Below are 13,566 nucleotides of genomic sequence, written 5' to 3'. Positions count from 1 at the left end.
GTTGTGCTCATGATTCAAGTGATAAACAAGGAAATTTGAATTAAATAATTTGAACTTTTCCTAAGTGAGAGCTCATTCCCGTTGATTAGGAAGAGTAATACAAACACATGGCTTGCAGCTAGTCACACACTTGTAAAATTTGGCATGGTTGTGTATTAACCAGAAAGTGATACTGTGTCTCACACAGCTGTGGAGCACTTAGTTAGCTTCAGAATCTTGTGGTTTGCTTTTTAAATTCTTCAGAAAAGGTTAATTGCATTAAGGGAGAGTGGTTGTTTTTTTACTTGAGATTTGGCTCGTATGAAGCAAGGACAGAAATTAAAGGTCGACTAAAATGTGTAAAACCATGACTTGAAAATTGTAATTATATTTATAAAACATGCTTCCCATATTTAATGAAAAAAAAAGCAGTTTCTGTCTTAAATTATATTACTGAAACAAGAATTATTAGGTGTGATTTTCTACTTTTCATGTTCTACTTTTCAAGCAGCTTTACTCTGAGCAGTCAATGTTACTGTCAAATTGACTTTTAAACAGTTGGCGTTTTTTAAGAGTATTTAATCAATAATTAACAGATTTGTTTAAAATTCATGAGATTTTAAACATTCATAAATTCTCTTTGCCTTCATGTGCGGGTCCAGGCCCGGCTGGCAGTGCTGCTGCTCCTGCTTCCCGGGGCAAACCAGCAGCCTCACGGAAGGACCAGCTCACAGGGCTCAAACCATGCAGCGTGTGCTGCAGGAGTTTCAAGTTAGCATTGCTGTTGTTTTATCATAAAAGCTGATAAATCTCTGATAAAATGGAAAGGAACCCTGGGAAACGAAGTCATTCCTCTAGCAGTAAAGTGCTTTCTTGAACGTCGGAAGTTACGAGTGAGTAAGACAGAATAATCATTCTCAGCTGGGAGGAGCTCTGTAGGGCCGTGGTAAAGAGTTTTAAAAGTACCTAATTTCACTTGAAAATTGAGTGCCACGGTTTCATAGTTGCCTGTGTGTGCTTCAGTGGTCAGAGGGGTTTGGGATGCACGTTTCCGCCGTGTTAGAGCTGTGCCGCTGGAATTTGTCGGTGCTGTTGGCTTTGCCGTCCTGCCGTGGTGTGTGGGAAAGTGGTGGCACCAGCTCCCCGTGCTGAATCGTGGGCTCTGCCCCATGCCTTTGGGCTCCTTGGGGCCAGAGCTGAGCACAGAACTGCAGCAGGGCAGACACGGCCGCAGAAATGCATCTTCTTTTCTTAATTATTACACGGCAACACCGGGAAATCCAGGCAGTTGTGTTCTGGGGACGCTTCCTCTTCTTCAGGGAGTCACAAATCAGTCCAGGGGCTTTGCCACCTATGGCAGAAAGGCCAGACCATGTGGAGCTTCCAACTGGCCCTTCCCAATCTGAGTCCCAGCTAAAGGTCAACAGATCAGCTACCTCAAATGACTTAAAATGTTTACGTTTACACGTTGCATTTTCTTTATCAATGAGCACGCTGTCACTGTGAGACAGGAAGACAAATGCAGGTGGGCTTTTTTGTTGTTGATAATCATGGGATTAGAAACAGAGGTTTTGCCTTCTTAATAAAAGAATGAATGGATAGATGGATATTTCCAGCTCTGAGCTTCACTATCCATTGATTTATCCTCTGGGATCTATGTATACAGCTCCTGTTTCAACAGTAGCAGCTTCAAGATTCCTGAACAAATAGAGACAGATAGTTGTGGGGTCTTTTCCTTCATTCTACTTTTATTATCTCCAGATTTACTTTATATGCTTACTGCCCCTGCTGCAGAGTGCCTAGGCATGGTTTTAACAGTGTTTTCTGGTGTAGGTAAGATAATGTAACAGAGTTAAAGTTGTTGTGGAATAGGTTTGCATGGAGGAAACCTTCTAAAATTTAGACTGCAATATTTAGGTCATATTACCATATTTTTAGTAGAGTCAACTGAAAATATAGAACTATGTAAAAAACAAAATAAATTTCAAAATTATTTTTCACTCAGGGAATGTGCATTTCTTAAAAGAGTAAACATCTTGGGGGAAGCTTCCCCTCCCTGAATTTGTTATTGCAGACAAACTCCATGACCTTTGTAGGTGTTACACTGCTAATCCTGTGTAATGGATAATGGAAGTGTTTTAAAATGTTAAGGAAACCTGGCCCTTCTTTCCACCCAGCTGAGGATGGCATTGATATTGGCATGTGAAATGTGAGCTGGGTTCAGCAAGTTACTGATAAGACCTGAAGCAAATGCTACTCTTTGACAGCTGTAATATGACAGTTCCATTGTCATTTCAGTGTATTTTGGATAAGTATTTTACATGGTTCAGCACAGCTGTCTGTCCAGAAACCTGCATGGCAGTCCCTGGGAAAATGCAGAACTCTGCATAAGTCTTGCAAGGAGAAAACCACTGTTTCATTTTCCCCCTCCTGAGGCCTTGCTGGGCTTTGCAAGTTCACTCCATCTCTTCTGAGCTCATTGTACTCTTAAATCACTTAATCTGTTTGATATTTGCAAATTTACTCCCCTCGATTTTAATTTAAATTTCTGGGTGGTAACTCTATTGTGCTACCATTGGTTTTGAATCCTGTCATAATTCTGTCAGTTACCTATTCATGATGTAATATTTTGTACAGGACAAGAATATACTGAGCAGTACACTAAATATAAAACATTATATGCTCTAGCTTTTAAGAACCAAAGCATAAAAATGCATATAAAAACTCAGCAGAGCTTGATTTGTAGTTTGCTTCTACTGCAAAACTTGGGTTAAAGGTATAGTTGGTGGTGAATTTAGTTTTATGGCATTTAAGGAAGCCTTAATTCTCATCTTTAACCTAGATGACTTTGTATGCATCACATTTGGTTCTTTTAATCCTGCACTTCTCTGCTTTTCTGTGTCGTTTGCATGGTCACATGTTGAAGGTAAAACAAAACCCCTCCATTGTGTGCACAGTGTTCTTGAGCAGAAAAAGCATCCAAGGAGAGCTGGTGTTTAGTAATGGGATGTCAGGGGTGCTCCGTTACCCACTGAGAGCCGAACAGAAAGGCAATATCTGTATCAACACTGGGGTTTGGTTGTGTTTCTTTTCCCCCTCACTTCCCAGGATGATTGACTGGTTTGCATCTAATGAAATTTTCATGCACATCCACAGAACAGTGGGATTCTGAGGAGAGAGATTAATATTTCAGTAATTATACCATGCCTGTATGTCAGCAGAGTCCTTGGTGCACCCACAGAGGAGCCCTGGCTGTAGGTAGCAGTTCACAGGAATGTCGGGAGGAGGAAATCCAGCTGGGGGGGGGCTTGTTGCTTTTGGCAAAATACGTGGATGGGGAAAGAAAGAAAGAATGCATGTGAATGTCCTTTCCTGGAAGTAAATATTTTGAGGAAAAGATGGGTACTGAGGTAGTACAACATGGGGAGAAAAAAGCCAATTGTGTTTTGGGCTATGGCGGTAACTTCAGGGTGCTGAATGTCACTTAGTGATGCCAAGGAAGGGTACTCAAGGCTGGAGCGTGGCTCAGCAGTATCACTGCTCTGTCTTTTCATTTGGGGGATTGCCAGGTGCTCTCTGCCTTGTGCTTTCAACGTGCCTGGTCAAGGCTGGGCTGCCGGGACGTTTCACCTTCCGCAGACTCATGCATCCATTTCTCCTGTCCCTCCCTATTCCAGAGAACAGCCCATCTTCACCACCAGAGCCCATGTCTTCCAAATTGACCCCAGCACGAAGAAGAACTGGGTTCCTGCAAGCAAGCAGGCTGTAACTGTTTCCTACTTCTATGACAGCACGAGAAACAGCTATCGGATTATCAGTGTGGATGGAGCCAAGGTAGGAGGCTGCAGGTACCCGGCGTGTTTCTGTGCGGAGAGGTGCGGGACTGTCAGCCCTGGCTGAACACAGAGGGGCTGCATTAAATAAGTTATAAATACTCCATTTTTTATGTAATACATTATGGAGACTTGTAGTGATAATTGGAAAAACAAAGGGCACCCTAAAAGTGATTTTTTGCCCAGCTTAGTTGATTTTCTCTCTGATGAATTCGACTTCATAATCAGTGAGCCAAGAACTTTAAAGTGTCCACATTGAGTCAGTAGCACAGTATCTGAAACAGCCACCTATGTTAGGGTAGATAAGGCTGAGGCCTTTTTGGTGATAAAAATGTTTTTCCTAAAAGGAGGAAGCAGACAGATACATGCAGACTACAGCTTTTAATGTAAATGCCAGCTGCATATTCACTTTTGCCTGGCTGAACTATTTACAGTTTAGTACTTAATTTTCTTCAGCTTCTGCACTGGAGTTCATCAGCCTTAGGTGACAAGTTAAGCATGAAGGCTCTTCCCCAACCTTTTTCTTAATTTGTTTGCATTACCAGAGAGTGTGCTGAGGTATTTGCTGTAAGAATCCAAATCAGTTGGACTGAATAGGTTGCTTAGACAACTGTTTTTATTACAAACTACATTTATCCCACTGATCACTCCCTCCAAAGTCACTTGATGGGTGACCACTTTCCCCAGCAGACCCCAGTCAGAGGTATAGAACGAAAACATTTTGCTCATGTACGAAAATCCTCGGTCGTTTTCTGTCAGAGCACAAGCCACAGGGTAACAAGATGAGTTACAGCCTGTTTATCTGTGTTCCTGTTTGGATAAGGATGTTAAAATATCGCTGTTCTGGGAGATAGAGATCACAGAAATCATCCTTTAATAAACCTTTTCTATTTGTCACGCCTATTTCACGTACTTGTTTTTCCAAACATCTCCTGTGCTATATTTGGTTATATATTGGCTTATAAATCAGCCGCACTGCCTGCTTTAATTGATGGTAATGTTGCATTGACACCAGTGCAGCATTAATATCTCCCCGTCACGATGCTGTTTGTGCTGGTGCCTCATTCCCAGGAATGCAGCGGTTTGCAGCTGGCACACACAGCCCCTGTGACCTGCTGGGGGAAGCTGAGCCCCCCAGGTTTGCTCACACCCCATGGATGCTTGTGCTGAGGCTGCTGCTGGTGGGCTCTTGGCTTCACAAACACGGGCGAGTGCGATTTCCAAGCCAAAACTGCTGCACTCACAGCAGCGGGTCGCTTGATTTGTGGGTGTGCATGCATGCATTAAGACCAATTAATGAAAACAAACTAATTACTGGGAAGCTGCAGGGGCAGCATATGGCCACAGCCAGAGGTCCTGCCCAGGACAAGCTGGGCACCCAAGCTTTGCTTTGTCACCTGCTCGAAAGACACTTGGAAGGAACATTCCCCCCCACCCCCCATTTTAACATGTCCCACAGGAAGGTGAGCTTGCCAGGATTAGAATTCTCCCCTGGGGCTTCCCAAGCACGAATCAATTGCTGGCCACATAAATTATTCCTCTTGTATTGAATCTTTGCTGATTAAGGAACAGGTCAAGAATAGATGCTACCTTCATGCTCACCTCTGGAGAGTCCAGAGACCCTGCCTGTCCATTTTAAGAGCACTAATTTGGAAAAAACCCCCTGTGTTTATGCCAGAATAAGTTAAAAGTTGAATTTTTCCCTTCAAACAAGTATTTTTTAGTGTTTTGACCTACTTTTCCAGGCAAAAATGAAACTGGGTAGAACTGTAGGGAAGAATATAGGCAGCTTCAGATGATGGTGTCCTGCTTTCTGTACATCTCATTAGAATAAAGTCTTCCGTGTGTTGGCAAATACCAGATGGATTAATGTGACAGCATGTCAGTTTTAAGGACAAAAAAGCTGAAGCTCAAGTAAATGAAGGGACTTGGCCCTAGAAGGAAGGCAGTGATGAAGGATATGTATCTCTTACAACTCTCCATCCTTGTCTGCTCTGCAAAGGGGGCTGTTCTAACAGTTTATTTTAGACAAATATATATGATTCACATTGGCTTGCAGAGAAATTTCAGTTAAGTCCAACTTGTATGCAGATGTTGGATTAATTTTGAGGGGTTTTTTACCTTATGTTGACATACTAACAATAAAAATATTTTGAAGTGATCACGAATACGGGGTACTTCACTTATAAATTGCTCATCACCTGGTTGCATGAGCTTGATTTTACTTGTAGCATTAACATGTCACCCTGGGCAGTGTTGAGTTGCCAGTGTGTGGAGGAGCTGTGGCAGAGCATGGGGCAGGCTGGGCAGTGTCAGCCTGAGGAGTCCTTTCCTCCTGATGCAGCACTGACCTGATGGGCTGTGATCCTCGCAGGAGTGGCCTCCTCAGGCAGCTGCTGCTGTCCTCAAAGGTCTGGACCCTCCGCAGTCCTATCAGTCCTTCAGTCCCATCCTCTCTTCTCCCAGCAGGTGTAGCCTGTCCCCACACACCCAGAGTGCAGGGCAGAGGGGAGCAGCAGGATTTAGCAATGGGTTTAAGGTGAGGATTAAGGGAACTGCTGAGCTCATGTGTTTGAAGGTGTAAATATTGGTAACTCGTTTGTGAGGCTGGCTGGCAGGGGAGCTGCTTGGCTCTGCTGCCCAGTTCAGTGCAACACTGCCTTTGCCTTACCCCTTGGGGAAGGGTAGGAGAGTCAGGATGCTACACATGGAGGTGGTGAGAAAAAGGGAATAGATAGAGAGCAGGGTAGAGATAGGAAGCAGGAGCTTAACTCTTCCCTTGCAGAGGGGTATGCAGGAATCTGATGCTGAAAACCCAGAGTCCAATGTGCAGGTCAGCCAGGAGAGAGCATACACCTGCAGGTGCCAGATTCCTTCCAAATCCTCCCATCCCAATGACAGATAAACCCATTAAAATGCCCGGCAAATGAAGCCCTGCAGAGAAGAGACCCTAGGTTCAAACCAGCTTGTACCACTCTAATTCCTCGTGTTTGCAAAGCTGAAGACAACAGCTCTTTAAATTCCTGCGTCTTTCACAGAGAAACAGGTGCTGTGGACAGGAGCTTACAATTTATAGCAGAAGATTTCACAGATACCATATGAGAATGTGCTGGGTGATCCTAACCAAGATACCATGACCAAACAAGGGAATAGATTAGTGTATCTTTTAATTACATTATAATTGACTTGTATGTTGTCAAGCAAGTAATTTCATCATGTTTTAAGAAGTTTCTAGCCAGAGGCTAACTGCAGCATAATGAATGCCGGAGGAAATGATACAGTAAAATGCAAGGGCACACACTGATTCAGAGTTAATGAGGCAGCCAGGAGACTTCACCGTGTGAGAGTGCCCAGTGTTGTGGACAGAAGTCAGCCCTGTTGAAAACAGACAAAACACGGTGATGATGCAGGGAGAACATGAATTTGTAAGTGTCCAATTGGTGTGCGGTGTGTGGGGAAAACCACACGCAGGGCTCCTCATGGAAAGCGACCTACATTGGCCTGCCTTTTGGAGGCAAGAAGAAAGTTTGGCAGTATGAAAATTATGCAGACCAGTAGCCTCTGTCATCCTCAGGAATAATGCATGGTAGTACCCTGGTTGGTGGGTCTGTTTATTTTTTATGAACTGAAAATACGTGTTATCCAAACAGCATAGAGAAGAGGGAAAGGAATTGGGAATATAATCCCTCAGAAACAAGCCTCTGCCCTCTTTTCAGATGTTCATGCTGTATTTCTACAAAACTTATGATTGCAACATCATCAATATTCTCTTTTCAGAAATGAGCTGCTAATAAGGAACATAAAGCTAGCTTAAAAATTAATAGCCAGCAATAAAGTGCATAGTGAGACATACTGAGTTGGCAGCAGCAAAGAAAAGTGACACAGCACGAGTCAGCACAGATGCCAGTCCCCAGTTGTCTCTGAGAGATGCTTAAACATGACTAGAAAAAACTAAAATCAGGGTTTAAAAGATGACTACATTGCAAGAGTAATCATGGTAAATGCATGATACAAAAATAAGGACTGTGCTTCTGAGGCTGACACTCGTTCCCAGTTAGTTACTAGTTCATTTAAGAGTTTATGACCTGATAATTACCTTGGATATTGGAGATCAGAAGCTAAGTCGGGCATAAGTGTGTGAAAGTATTGAAGAGAGAAACAGAAAAATTGCTGTGCTGGGAAAGCAAAATCAGGGGGTCTGTTTCTGAAGTAAATTGCAATTAGTAAGAATAAGAATATGGGCCAAATTTTGCCAATCAGTATTCACACAGTGCTCCCCAAAGTGAATACAGTACATTATATGGTGTGATGAAGCTGTTTGATCAAGTGGCATCTATGCAGGGGACAGCGTGATTTACAGAGGACAATGAAGCTGGCAGGGACAGAGCCCCAGCAGCCTGTGGCAGCAGATATTTAGGGAGGTAAGAAGGGGTGATATGTAAATCTGCTGATACTTGATGTATTCCTGGCTCTCTCAGTTCCTGTACTAGTTCTAATTGCTACCTAATTTAATTTTGCTGCCCACCTCTTTATGACCAGGCTTCTCTTGTTGTCACGACTGGAGGCAGGTGTCCTCAGCACACAAAAGGAAATTGAGTTCTCCAGTGATGTGTTCAGAGGCTCAAAACAGATCTTTTTCTTTGCCCATGGAAAAGGAATTATTTTAAGGCATAGTTGTTAAAAATATCCTAGAGTATTTTGCCAAAAGGTGACTCTTAGATAGGAGAATCTTTTCTTTCAAAGGAAAACAATTGCAGGGTATGGTAGCACAGATGAAATTCCTTCATCTGGCTAGATATTTCCATTCTTTTTTTTTTCTTCCATTGACGTAAATTCAGCCATTAAACCAATAGCAACTCTTTCTCAGGAAAAAACCTACCGAGTAATTTATATATTACAAAATTTTTGGCACTGAATTATAAAAGGCTTCTGGCAGTGTGTACCTCCCCAGGGGTCTGCGTTGGTGTGGCAGCATTTAACTCTGCCTCTAGGACCTCATGGGTGTGATTTGTGATGATGTGTGGCAGCAACAATCAAAATATTGGCTTCTCACTTGGCATTCAGAGTGTCAGTGTGTGCTCACCGGACCCCGCACCCGATGAATTAGGTGCAGAGGTGTAGGGTGTTTGATTTTTTAAATGCCTGCCTTTTCATAAATACCTGAGTTTTTTAACTACCTAATTTTTCAGGTTTAATAGTTCTGTAGTGAAAGCACAGAGGATGTTTTACAGCCTTGGGTAGCCAAAGATAAAGGGATGTAAAAGTACACAAAAAGTGACCTTACAAAATGGTGTGTTGGCTTTTCTTTTAATGTGTATAGATAAATCCTGAATTAAGTGCTACAATTTTGAAAGGTGTGGGTGAGGGTATTTGTGTGTTTTGTCAAAGGGAGGGAAATTCTTTGAATTCTAGTTTTGCATGCCCTAGTTTTATTTCTGGCCCTTGCTTGCCAGGAGTGCTGGGCGCTGTATCCCAGAGGAGCGTGGTGCTGCTGGGGTCCCAGCCAGCTGCCCTTTGCCTGCCCAAATGCCAAGAGGCCCCACTCCTAACCCTGAAGATTATTTTGCTGACTGCAGCCCTGGCAGGACTATGTTTTCCAGAGAGTCCCTGCTAGTAAAAACATGATTAAATTAAAAGAAAATACTTCTTATTCCATCTTCTCAAAGCTTTTTTTTTCACCAATGGGTAACTTGAGGCAGATACTCCTTTTATTTCTAAAACTTCTTCTGCCATGCTGTTTTTGCCCTCTGTGCAGTTTTCTTCCAGGCTGGGTGGGAAATCTTTTCAGGTGGTCCCAGAAAGTGTGGCAGCCATAAAAGGTGGATGGAGGGGGGGAAGTATGAGCTCAGTATTACTTAAATGTCTGACACTGAGAACCAACATGGAAAGGACCTTTCATCTACAGGCAGCATGTGACGCTCTGATGACCTTTCCTCAAAAGGCAGCCTGTGACACCGTGCCCAGAAGCCACATCCAGCTTAAAGGTGACACTGCATTAGGGCAAACCAGTGCAGAGGAGTCCAGGTTTTGACCTCTGAAGGTCTGATTTCACTGATCCAGTATTTGTGCCTTCTTGTCCGTACCTGTCCACGAAAGAAACCTTCATATGTTATAAAAGAAAACTTTCTTTTATAGAAGCTGGTCTGGCTGATCACTGTAGTACAGAAATTTAAGCATATTTGATGGCCTTCATCTCCTCTTTATCGTAGTGTGTTACTTAATGAACTATTGGGGCTAATTTCAACATGGCTGTTAGCACTGTAGATGATACCAGAGTCAACAAATTAGTCAACAACTAATTAATGCCCCATATAAAAATTAATACTGCATCTTTTGGGATACAAAATATGGTGTAAAATATAATTTTAATGCATAGTCCTGTCTTCCAGCGTGCATAGTTTGTGTGTGTGTGTTACAATAAACACCTCATTGCTTCTATGCCACTGAGATGGCTATGAAGTAAAAACATTAGTTGTGGGTTTATGATTTCCTATATATGTTATGTAATCACAGAATCACAAAATACCCTGTGTTGGAAAGGACCCACAAGGCTCATCGATTTTAACTCTTGGCTCTGCACAGGACCACCCCAAATAGATAATGCAATATGTAAGAATGGAATAGATAAATACTTTACTGTTGAGACAGAACAACTACAATAGTATCAGTGTGTACAGACTGTTAATCCATACTAAAGCCTTTCAGATAATTTGGTGTCATTTTATCAGTCTCATCAGATGTCTTTTGCACTTGTCCTGGTTCAGATCTCCCAGCTGGAGAATGATGCTTGTCTGCTGGAGACATGTTCTAATACCAGTAGTGCTAAACAAAAGACTTTGTAAAAGATGCTTGAAGAGCCTCAAGGCTGCTTTTTGTGATGCCTTTTGGCCTTGTTGTAGCTGTAACTAATGAAACTGCATCGAGCTGCTCTCTGAGATGCAGCTGCTCCTTTTGTAGAGTTCTCCTTTGTTTTGTATGATGATCATCAGATTGAGAGCAGAACATCTGTCCTGGCCTGAATCAAAGCCCACCAGCCTAACCTAAGGTGGAACCTGTCTTTCACTCAGACAGTGAAACAACTTGCAGTAAATAATTAATATTTTTAATAGCTATTTCCTGATTTCATTTAAAGGTGTTAGAGTTGTGGTGATGCTACTTCCAGGTTTTTTAGCATCACTTAGAATGATTCAAAGAGAACTCTCAATTTAAGGAGAAATTGCCATCTGTGAGTGATGCTGGTGTCTCCTAGGCAGGGGTTGCTTCTCTGGGGCAGGCTGAGGGGCAGTGCTGGGGCACAAGGCAGGAGGGTCTGCATGGGGTGCTGGGTCGGGCACCTCGAAGGTGTGAGGTGTGCCCCAAGTGTAATGCTCCAAAGGGGTCCTGTGCAGTATCAAAGAGAAATGTGAGTGTTGGGGTTAGGGGAAGCTGGAGCAGGACAGACTCAAACAGGAAAGGAAATGGACATTTTACCCCAAGGATCAGTGTCTGGGGTGGGCACACTGAGGTGTGTGCTGGATCCTTCTGCTCCACAGACCAGGACTTCATATTCCTCTCAAAGACATCTTTGAATAAGAGTGAATGAAATTAAGGAAAACAGCAGACTCAGATGATCTTAAAATATTTGTGGTGTCTGTGCTAGGGGTGTACTTGGCTTGATTAAAGTTGCTTGAGTTTTGGTTTCTCTGTAAACATTCAGATAACTTGAGAACGTTTTCTTTGGAATTTGGTGAGGGAGAAGTACAGCATAAAGGAGAAGCAGAGCTGTCAGCCAAGGATGAGACTATTCACTTGCATCATCCTTTATTTGCCTAAGATGATATCAGGTATTCAGAAATTCAGGCTGAGGGGAGGTGCAGGATTTAATAACTGGGAGGATGGTATATTGCCTGGAGTTGTGTCTGCAGGAGAACTGTCAACAGTTGCTAAGACAGGTTTAGAAAGGTAGAGCTGGTTATATTGGGTGCACTTGTGTGAACAGGTCTTTGAGTATTCAGAGGATGAGAGAAAAATGGTTAGGGCTTAACTGCAATAGGAATTTCAGAACTGCTAATACTGGTGGAGATGAGCCAAGAATAGAAGGAAAAGTTAAAAGTGTTTGCACAGAAAAAGACTTAGGTCTCCAGGTGAAAAAGAGAGCTTGTCAAAAGCTGAGAAAAGGAGCAAAGTAAATGCCTGGAAATTTGGTGGGTCACTTGATATTGAATCAACCAGAAATCATGATCATCTGCTGAGGTTGTGTTCTGGTGTAGAAAAAATTCAAAGTCTAGAGCTGTAGAACTCGTATCACTTAAACATTACTATATTAATCTCTTTCCAAGTTATTAACTTTGAAATGTGAAAAATCCTCTGTTCATTTCCTGGATTATTTCTGGAAGTAAATCCTTCAGAAGCTGGTTAGTAAGCTTAGGAGAAAACATACCAGAGTGCTGTCAACAGCTGTATCCTTGACAGAAGAGCAGAAGCATATCTGCCACTGTTTGCTCCTATCTGGCTCATTTTTCTGCTTGTATGTGTGTTGTGTGTGTGTGTGTCACTGGCTCTGGAAAGACCACACACAGCTGAATCCAGGAGATTGCAAGAACCTTTCCAGAAATGAAATTTGTTACTCACTAAAAAAGAAAAGATAAAAATCCATGCTAAGGATTTCTTGCTGCACCACTTACCAGCAAGTAGGGAAACTTTGGTCTGGGTAGATTTTTCCTTTTTAAAACCCCTCTAAAATTACTCAGAAAAGCTCTGTCAAAACAAGTGTTTCAGTAACTCCCCACCCAGAATGGTTTCTGATCACCAGACTCAAGTGTGATGTGGGGGACCTGGACATGGCAGAGAGGTTGATGAAACCATGTGATGTCACTGCAAAGAAACCTGGACATGCTGTTACCTCCTAAAAATAATGTACCTGTCCTTCATGGCCATTGCTCATGCCAAGGGACAGTTTTTCCAGATTTTGGAGAGGAACTAAGCTATCCTGTTGCTGACCACTCCCAGGGTGTGTAGGCTGATAAAGAGTAGAGGAGTCTTCAGCAATGCTGCATGGTTGTGCCATTCCTGCCTTTCAAGAGGGACCTTCAGCCTCCAGTGAGGCTGTTGTTGTAAGCTTGAAGAACACAGAAAATCAGCGGTGCTTCAATAATTAATTTAGGGATGTGGTTATGCTCTACACGAAGATGGTATGCTTTTATTAAATTTCCCAAAAAGTAAATATGATATGTCTATGGGAAGTTTTATAATTTTTTTTCTAATTGTTGTTAAAGCAGCCTTCTCCCTCAACCCAATATTAGTCACTAGGAAAAAAACAGAGTCTCCACTGTATCCTTCTCCCTTTCTGTGATAAATTAGGAATCTTACTTCTCATATGAAAATAACACATAAGCATCTTGATTTATATATTTTGTAAATTGTTGCATGAAATTCCTGGGTAACAATTTGTTCCAGAGGGTTTGAAAACCCTTGCTGTAGATTTTCTTCATGAAACAGCTGCTGGTGCTTTGAATCGTGTGGGTGGGTGGATGTGTGTGCTGTGCCTAAAAGGAAAAAAATTCTAGTCAGATGTCAAAGCAAAAATAGGAGATTTTAGAGATTTAGACTGGGTGGAGGAGGTGGGAAGCCAACTCTGCAGAGATGTTAATTACCTTGGGAAGAAAAAGAGAGCAATGGAGTAGGTGTAGCAGGAGATTTACTTAATAGAATTCACACAATCATGAACCCACTTTTGTTGCATTTAGACAGGTTCTTAGTGAGGGCTTTACAACAG

The 13,566-nt window shown here is 42.4% G+C and overlaps 1 protein-coding gene across 5 annotated transcripts in view; it reads left to right on the top strand.

Annotated features, from left to right (window-relative positions):
* The window catches only part of HOMER2 (homer scaffold protein 2), a 55,887-nt gene that overhangs the window by 19,649 nt on the left and 22,672 nt on the right, over nucleotides 1-13,566 (top strand). For 4 of the 5 annotated variants that reach the window (XM_032122645.1, XM_032122644.1, XM_032122646.1 and 1 more), the window contains exon 2: nucleotides 3,657-3,813. The exons of the other annotated variant lie outside the window; for it this stretch is intronic. In XM_032122645.1, coding sequence (XP_031978536.1) covers nucleotides 3,657-3,813 — 157 coding nt within the window. The remainder of the gene's footprint in view (nucleotides 1-3,656; nucleotides 3,814-13,566) is intronic. 5 annotated transcript variants of the gene reach the window in all.

This window comes from Corvus moneduloides, chromosome 13 (assembly GCF_009650955.1).
Source record: "Corvus moneduloides isolate bCorMon1 chromosome 13, bCorMon1.pri, whole genome shotgun sequence".
Taxonomy (NCBI): Eukaryota; Metazoa; Chordata; class Aves; order Passeriformes; family Corvidae; genus Corvus; species Corvus moneduloides.
This window is presented reverse-complemented; position numbering and strand designations above follow the sequence as displayed.